Source organism: Dysidea avara, chromosome 8, assembly GCF_963678975.1.
Source record: "Dysidea avara chromosome 8, odDysAvar1.4, whole genome shotgun sequence".
Taxonomy (NCBI): domain Eukaryota; kingdom Metazoa; phylum Porifera; class Demospongiae; order Dictyoceratida; family Dysideidae; genus Dysidea; species Dysidea avara.
This window is the reverse complement of record NC_089279.1, coordinates 25,984,103-25,993,544: the sequence shown is the minus strand read 5'-3', so window position 1 is coordinate 25,993,544 and position 9,442 is coordinate 25,984,103. Positions and strand designations below refer to the sequence as shown.

The window sequence follows — 9,442 nt, the reverse complement described above, 5'->3', positions numbered from 1 at the left end:
TTATCATTTGGCTATAACTGCTTCTGAAAAAATCTTCCAAAAATTAGTTACATGATTTAGGAAGTTCACTGCATTTCAAACTGGTGAAGTCAATGTGCATGGCACTGTCTACAAAACCAGTGTTTCTTCTTGGGCAATTTAGACAAGCCAACACATCGAAAATGAAACCATGTCAAACAAAAATCACATAAAACAGATTGGTCACTGTGAAGGTCGTGTTGGCACACACTGCATATCCACACTGTCTTCTTTTTCTTTTGTCTGATGATGTCTTCAACAATCATCCATGCATCTGTTGAGAAATATTTTCTGACCAAACACACATCAACATTTTCATCCAACACAGAGTTAGGAACTAGCTCAGTCCTACATTCAACATCCTCCTCTTCAATAAGTATTCCCTTTTTAGTGGCATCAATTACCTCTTTGTCAACAAACCAATTTAAGATCACTAAACAATTAAAAGTCAACATTCATTGACAATATTCAGCGACTATTTACAGGCTCAAGCACTGATGTATGCTCACCCTTCTCCTTATCAGATGTGTGTAATCGGATGAATGGGCAAGGTCCTTCAACACCTCTTCTATTTTTCTTCTTTGGAAGACCCACTACTGTTAGTTCACTGCCCCTCGGACGTCCCCGTTTCTTTATTGCTGAAGGAACCTTTATATCTTTAAGAAAAGAACTATACATAAATAACTAATATACATGATGGACTAAGTTATGCCAGGAGCTTATGAGCCGCCGAAGTAGTCTCGCGTGGCCAGACCGCTATTTCAGCGCAGGGGCTTATCGATTAGAGATTATAAGCGCCCGCGCAGAAACCTCTGCGCGGGCGCTTATAATCTCTAATCGATAAGCCCCTGCGCTGAAATAGCGGTCTGGCCACGCGAGACTACCGCCGAAGGAGCATGAAACTTACGTAGCCTGCTGGGTGCCATCAAAATCCAAATTCATTAGCGATTAGTTTCCATATAAGGAAAGTAAAATCTCATTAATTGACGCCGTATACTAATTGTGCGCGACACTCGTAGCAATTTATTCAAAAAACATGACATAATTTGGATTGTGATGGAACCGAGTTTCATGCTCCTTCGCCGTCTTCGGTGGCTCATAAGCTCCTGGTTATGCATTGTTTGCTTATTTTGTTCTTGTAAGATTTAAGCACAGTATGTAATGTTCTACCACAGATTGGACGGATTTGGGAAAAAAGACAACAATCACATTCTTAATCAAAGCACACTCAACACACACGTGTACAAGTACATGTGCATAGCTAAGGATTACAATTAGCATTATGATAAAGTGTATGTGAATAGCCTGTTCATATATGTGACTATCTCTGGAAAAACCGGTCTTATCGCCCATTTAAAAGTATCGAGAAACGCCAGTTTTAAATATTCAGAGTGTTGTAGCTGGCCAATGGTGGTAGCTACGCATACCAAATTTTCACACATTTTACAACCTTCCAGATCATCCACTGAAGTAGTCAACAGCTAAATTTCCCACCATTTTAGAGCTGTACAGCCACACACAGCCATCTCCTGGTTGGCCAGGGCTCCATCAAGACCCCAAACCACTCGTATGGCTCATTACTGTGCTTGAAAAAAGCAGCCAGCTAAAGCAGACCACTTTACTCTGGTCGCCTGTGACAGTGAAATTTGATAGTGCATTCATTAAACTTTGTGTTTGTGTGAAAAAATCAAACTTTCTGTCTTGGGCAATAAGACCAGTTTTCGCAGATCCAGTTACATATGTACTGTACAGTAGAACCTGTCTTAGTGGTCACCTGTATAGAAAGGCCACCTCTCTAAAAGGCCAAATTTAAATTTCCCCTAGTGAGACATTGACACAGTAATCAGAACAACCTGCCAACTAAGGCCAAGAAATTTTGGCCCAAAGGTGACTGGCTTACAAAGGTTCCACTGTGCTGCTCTATGATACAAACATGAAATATTGTACCCCGCAAAACACTAGTACAATTTCTTTCATTAAACACTGTTGCCTGTGGTTGACTGAATGCTGCATTGACCACCACTGCCTGTGGTTGACAGGACACTATATTGACCACTGCTTGTGGTTGACTGAATGCTGTGTTGACCATCGCTGCCTGTGGGTGACTGGACACTGTATTGACCACTACCTGTGGTTGACCGAACACTGTGTTAGCCACCCCTGCTTGACTAGACACTGCATTGACCACTGTTGCCAATGGTTGACTGGATACTGCATTAACCACTGTCACCTGACTGGATGATGTACTGACCACTGTTGCTTGACATGACACTGCATTGACCACTGTTTCCTGTGGTGGACTAGACACACTAGTCGCATTGAAGACACTCGATGGCTGACTATCAAACACTGTTTCGTAATCTGCATTTTCACTTGTGTTACTAGGAGAGCGAGAAACTTCTCCTTCACTATCATCATCATACTTGCTTGCTTCATCAGATGAGCCTGCAAAAAAGTCACAATTCAACTAATACTTCTAATTGTGATCCTACCTCTGTTTATCTCAATCAGCCCAACTTCTTCACCACGTTTCCAGTAATCAGTTAGATCTCTTAATAGTTTTAGTCTACGTTTGAAGTGTATGTGTGATGCAACACTGGCGACTGATGCTAACTCTGAAGAAATAACTACAGCTTTACGATATTTCTCATGTTGGCTAAGCGCTCGGCGCTTATTACATGACTTCACAACTGGTAAAGATGCTGTTTCTTGGGAAGTTGAAAATATTCGCTGGGTTGATTTGTAGTAAGCTGTTGTCCATCGCTGCTCACATACAGTTGGATCATAAAGTGGTTTTCCAAGCTTAATTCGTAAAGCAAATATGTGACGACATGGCAGGCAGATTGAAGAGTAGAAGCCACATGCACACTTTTCAAGACTAACAGTTCTCTCTCCTTCTGATGTCTGGACAATATATCTGCCATTGTCTTCTTTGATTTCTTTCACCTTCTTTGCTAGCTCTAATTGCTTAAGAACTAATGTTGAAGCATACAATGTAAGCAATTTTGTATACTCACTCTCTGGACTTCCTTGTGAAAAAGGCTGCACCTTTGTCTTCTGAAACATTACAGCAGCTTTGTGATCACGTTCAGTTCTTAATGCAGTCAGGATGACAAAAAAATGACTAATGAATTCTTCAAGGGAACTGTTACGGCTGATGACTTGCTTAAGTTTACCGTTAATGCTTTCAAGCCTGTTGTTAGTTGTGTTTAAAAAGGTCCCACTGCAAGCAGCTATTCCCATTACCCATTCATCCTTTATTGGATGCCAGCATTCATCAAAGTATTCTAGGACCTGTTTAGGAGCATCCCGTTGAAACTGAACATACAAGCTATTGTACTCAGCTTCTGACTTAGCATAAGCCATTTTTTGGATCAATTCTAGAGACACAGTCCTTGCTCCAGATGAAATTCCAAGCTTATCACAAGATATTTCTCGACGGAAACTACGTAAAGTGTGAAACAGACAAATGAGAATTTTGGCACTTGGTAGACATTTTTTCAGCACATCTCGCTCCCCTATGTCTTTATCAGCCATCACAACTCTGATTTTCTCCCACCTACTGTTGTGCTTCTTAAATGCATCTACCATCCACTGCATTCCATCAGCATCCTCAGTTACCAACATGGCAACGCCAACAATTTCACTCAGACCATTTGAATCTTCACACAGGAAAAGGTATATTGGTACACCAAGTTGCAACAACTTGTAAGTAGCATCAACAAACACAATTTCTGGATAAGCATCAAATGCCTCCCTCATTTGCAGATCTTGAAAGAACAGCCCTCTAAATTCATTATCTTTGTTGCAAAATACTTCCACACTGGCACCTAACATTAAAATTCATGGTCATAAACTTGGAAAGTTAATTAGGTACATACCATATTTACTTGATTTGTGTCGCACGGGTACTATTATTTTTCTGCCCAAAAACAAGGATAGAACCCTTTAAATAGTGCCACACTGCAGTACTATATGAGGGTGCACTACAAATATTTTAAACCTGCCTACTACTACCCATCCTATAGCATTATCCTTTTATAAACAATCACAACACATAGCTACTAATTTGTTTATATAAAAAACCTTTTTCACTCAGGCCATCACAGCACCATCAATATTATTAAACATGACACACCTTGTGTTACACAGTCAACTAATATCTGGAATTTCGATCGTGTGACAGCTGTGTAAGTTTTTGAGGACAATGCTTTGCTTACATCTGATCAAGATGGAGATGAATGCTAAAGGTATGGTAGTACTAATAATAGGTATTTTACAAAAGTGTAGTGTAGTACTATTCGAGGGTGCGGTACAATTCCTAGAAGCAAGGCAGCACAAATCAAGTGAATATGGTAAATTAGATTCTGGGGAGTTCCTAACAAGTCATAAGCACACAAATTTTCAAGTCTGAGATTCTAGACTATTACAATACCACATATTCTAAAAGTTGCTATAAAATAAGTGACCAGATTTTGCATAACTGATTGATCAGGGAATACAAAATTCTAACATGAGATAGCAGTCTTACCATATTTATCAGTAAGTAAGTTGACAGTTGCATTCAAATCATTCCAGGTCTCTTGCCTTTTTCTGGTATTGTTAATGTTGGCAAGATCTTTTAGTAGTATTACCTTTCCAGTTTCCTGACAAAGTGTCTGCTGCACTAGCTTATTGTTTGCTTTCATTTCCAGCAACTTAGCTGCTTTCTCCTTGACTTCTTTTGGTAAACGTCTTTGTTGGGGAAGATGGTTAAACAGTTCCTATCACAGTAAGGACCAGTGTACAGAACGGTAACACAGAACATGTAGGGCTACCTGAGACAAGTCATGGCTATGTTCCAAGCATAAGCTCTTTACTTCCAAAGCATCACCAGCTGCATTTGCCCTCAGTGATATGTTTACTGGACAATCTTGCTTGAAGGTCCTTTTAACAAGAAAAACAGAATACATAAGCATAGCTGGCTGTAAAAGAAGGTGCATACAGCAACACAACTCAATAAACAGATGTATATATAGCTATTTATATGCTACTCAGTAGCTAGACAGTGTATACGACAGATACATTACCAAGTGTTCCTTTGTCCCTTTCCTTGGGGTCTAAATGACTGGCCACCATGGATGCAGCAAAACTTGACTTCATAATACTTAAGGGAAGGACTGATGGTACGGGCCAATCGTTTACTGGTGGCTGCTACTGTTCTTGCGTCGCGTTTCCAAAACTTTGTGAAGGTGGCCCTTTCATAAGCCTCCAGTCGCTTGGAAACGTCTTCATAATTGAAGAACAGGTCTCCTACAGTAAAGCCCGTTCTGTCCAAGTCAGTCTCAACTTCCGTTTCAATACACTGGACCTCAGTTTGACCATCGGCGTCGTCACGCTCTTCCGCCATGCTTGCTATCCGTACGCGATCAGTTTTGCATTCCGTATATTACCGGTCTTTTTAAACAGTGGGTAAAATCCCGTTACCGGTATTATAATGTTGATTTTGTAAATACCGGTACCAGGAGGTTAGCCACAGCGTTACTGAAAAACTACTAAAATAACAAACAATTAACTGTTCCATATACTGGGGATATACTATACCACTCTCGTAAACTAAGAAACTTTAAGCAGTGTTCCATGAAGCGGTTTACCCTGTAGGCGTGACAACAAATTGATCTTATTTTACGCGAATAATCGGTCATAACTCTCGAAGCATTCATCGGATTTGCACCAATTTTTTTTTGTTTGTTTGTGACAAAAAAAAATATTTACAGTGCTACATTTGCACTAAATTTTATGCTAGAATTTGCCGTTGGACTCCCTTTCTGTGTGCCAAATTTCAAGGCGATCGGAGTACGCGTTTGCGTTTTATAGCAATTTTTGCAAGTGTGCGAAAACACAAAGAAAAAAAAAACCAAGAAAAAAATTGAAACTTTGGCAGCTCGTATCTCGGAAATGACTGGCGCGATTTCCTTCAAATTTGGTATGTAGACTCCCCTGGCTGGCGGGCAACGCTGTAGCAAATTTGGTTCCAATCGGATAAGGGATCACCGAGATACAAAGTGTGAAAATGATGTTTTCTTTCTTCCTGTCAATATAAAATAAAAGAAGAAAATATACCCATGGTGTGGCGCGTTGGCTTCTTGGGCCGCACGACACACTATCGTGTGTCTTGATCAATCCCTACTTCCTTTGAAAAATTTTAATTTTTTAAATAGCTAGTTTGTTTACTTTTTATGTCTATGTCTAGCTAGCTAGCTATATTATACTCTTTATTTTCCACACAGTATCAAGACACGCGATAGTGTGTCGTGCGGCCCAAGAAGCCGGCGCGCAACACCATGGGTATAGACGGGTTGCCTATTTAGGGCGTGTCCCTTGTGTAACGCGAGAAAACGCGACTTTCCGTTTTACGCATGATTACAATGTTGGTCAAGAAGTCAACAAAAAACCCATTTTTTAAAATAGTTTGACAAACGTTTTTGATTCTTCAAAGGTACAAGGTGAGTTAAAATCATCCAGTCTATCATTCTAAGTAGTAGCAAAGTCTTACAAAGAATGTTTTCAGCGAGTTTTATCGCTTTCCAAAAACCCGAGATTGAGAGAAAATCATCTTCTCGTTCAGCCTTCACCTTACACGCTGGATATGTTATAGCTCGAACTTATCTCTATAACATACTTTCTTTTCTGAAGGCTGGCTAACTCTTGCTTGCTAAAGTTAACCGAAACGTTCATTTTCTCCAATAGCCGTAATACATTTTTGACTTAGCGAACTCGGAAAGTATGTGGAAAATTTACGGTAAAACGACCACGCCTTAAAAAGGCAACCCGTCTATATAGACAGGAAGAAAGGAAACGTCATTTTCACACCTTTGTATCTCGGTGATCCTTTATCCAATTGGAACCAAATTTGCTACAGAGTTGCCCGCCAGCCGGTGTATACATTCCAAATTTGAAGCAAATCGCTCCAGCCATTTCCGAGATACGAGCTGCCAAAGTTAGGGTCCTCTATCTGAACGTGAAAAATGAAGTTGTAAAAAACAAATCCCCGACTATCGTAGTATGTTACCCTTAGTGCCCCATCACTAATCACCCTTGGTTTGGAACTGAGTTCCTTTGTTGGAGCAACACGCGGATTTTAATATCTCACTTGATACTGATCGATCTTATTTATTTATTCATTTATTTATTTATTTGTACTGAACAGTCAGCCCTGCTGGTATGCTCAGGAAAAAAAAACAACAACAAAAAAAACAGTTCTAACAACATACAGTAAACCAATTGTTCAACTAATTACAAGCTAGTACTAGTGTGGTAATATGATTGTAAAAGTGATGTGAACGAATCTGGATCAGACGTTTCAATGATGTTAACAGGCAAGGTGTTCCATTCTTTAACAGTTCTTGAGAAGTAGCTGCTCTGATATGATCTGGTGGATGACGATGGAATTATGAGATGCAATGGATGGTATGATCTAGTTTCTCTTGTTGATGGTAAGTAATATGATGGTATGCAGATGGCAAGCTGGTGATGGAGTGCCTTGTGCAGGACTTGTAATCTAGATATCTTGAGACGAGTCTCAAGAGATGGCAGGGATAATTCGTTTAACATTGCTGAAACTGAGCTAAATCTACTATAGTCATTATAAATCCATCTGGCTGCACGACGTTGTACCTTCTCTAATTGCTGAATTTGTGAATTGTAGTATGGATCCCACACAGCTGATGCATATTCCATTTGTGGTCTCACCATTGTGATGTATGCAGATTTCTTAACTCTTTGTGAGCAACTACTAAGATTACGTTTCAAAAAGTTGAGGGTTTTTGTCGCCTTGGCTGCTATGGTAGATATGTGTGAAGACCAGGATAATGACTTGTTAATTAAGATGCCCAGATAAGAGTGTTGCTCAGATGTTTCTAATATATGGCCGTTCAATATGTAATTATGTGTGATAGGTGAAGTATTCCTTGTGCATTGCACTACAGCACATTTGATGACATTAAAGTTCAGTTGCCAGGTGTTAGCCCATTCAGATAACTTGTTCAGATCTTGTTGGAGCTGGATGGTGTCTTCTCTGCTATTGATTATTCTGTAAAGTAAACAATCATCTGCGAACATCCGAAGAGGAGAATCAATATCATTTGCTATGTCGTTTATATACAGTAAAAACATCAGGGGACCCAGGACAGTTCCTTGAGGGACTCCTGACAAAACAGGTACAGGGTTTGAGGTTTCACCATCCAAAACTACACATTGTGAACGTCTAGTGAGCCAGGATTCAATCCATGCAAGAGTACTGTTGCTAATTCCATAATGCCTTAATTTAGTCAGAAGTCGTTGATGTGGAACTGTATCAAATGCTTTAGAAAAGTCTAGAAGGATTATATCAATTTGCTTTTGATGGTCAAGAGCGTAGGATATGTCTTCAGTCAAAGTGATGAGTTGAGTGACACAGGAGTGCTGTGATCGAAAGTCATGTTGATTTTCAATTAAAACGTTGTGTTGGTTAAGATGGTTCATAATGGAGTGGTAAATAATGTGTTCCATAGTCTTAGCACAAATGGATGTTAACGATATAGGTTGATAATTGATGGCACTACTGTGGTTACCCTTTTTATACACAGGACAAATGTTAGCTGATAGCCAATCACTCGGTAATGAGCTGGTAGACCAAGACTGGGTAAAGATCACTTGTAAAATTGGAGCAATTTCATTAGCACAATGTTTTAGTATGTATGGTGAAATAAGGTCAGGTCCACTAGACATTTGTTCGTCAAGTGTTGAAAGTAGTTGTTGTATCCCAGACTGTGAGATGGAGAGAGTAGGCATGTCAGGTATAGCATTAATAGTATTACTTATTGTAGGTATTGTTGATAGGTTTTCTTTTGTGAATACAGACTGGAAATGATTATTCAGAGCTTTTGATTTGTCTTTTGAACTATTAACAGGTTTTCCATTAACAAGTAGGGTGGGAATATCATGTTTATCCTGTCGTTTGGCCCTTACGTACTTCCAAAATTGGCAGCGATTCCCACTGAATGAATTATCAAATAGTCTGGCATAATAATTGTTGTGTGCCTCTTTCAATCTGCAGTTGACTAGGTTCCTGGCATCACGATAAGCTTTCCAATCAGACTCTAATTTGCTTCTCTTAGCCTTGTTGTATAGTTTTTTGCGTGCTTTCATATCTTTCTCTATTTACCTATTAATCCAAGGTAAACTGTTGCGTGAACGTTTCACTTTGTGAGGAACATGGTTAGAGACAGCTTCATGGATTGCTTACTTGAATTCTTGCCAAAGTTGTTCAACTGGTCTGGAATGTGGGTCACTTGATAAGAATGTATTTGCAAAAGTTGTTAGATCTCTTTTAATTAGGTCGATGTTTCCTTTTGTGATACAAAGCAATTTTGTGTTGCTTTGTACTTGGAGTTGCATGCTTGTT

The 9,442-nt window shown here is 39.5% G+C and overlaps 1 protein-coding gene across 1 annotated transcript; it reads right to left on the bottom strand.

The window, feature by feature from the left end:
- LOC136264886 (zinc finger SWIM domain-containing protein 3-like) lies at nucleotides 1-6,764 on the bottom strand. Its single transcript, XM_066059650.1, has 7 exons — nucleotides 6,680-6,764; nucleotides 4,836-4,944; nucleotides 4,550-4,781; nucleotides 2,511-3,848; nucleotides 1,869-2,463; nucleotides 528-688; nucleotides 1-451 (listed from the first exon to the last, which is right to left on the bottom strand). The coding sequence occupies exons 1-7, from the start codon at nucleotides 6,733-6,735 to the stop codon at nucleotides 90-92; spliced, it is 2,853 nt and encodes a 950-aa protein (XP_065915722.1). The 5' UTR covers nucleotides 6,736-6,764; the 3' UTR covers nucleotides 1-89.
- Nucleotides 6,765-9,442: the final 2,678 nt, after the last annotated feature.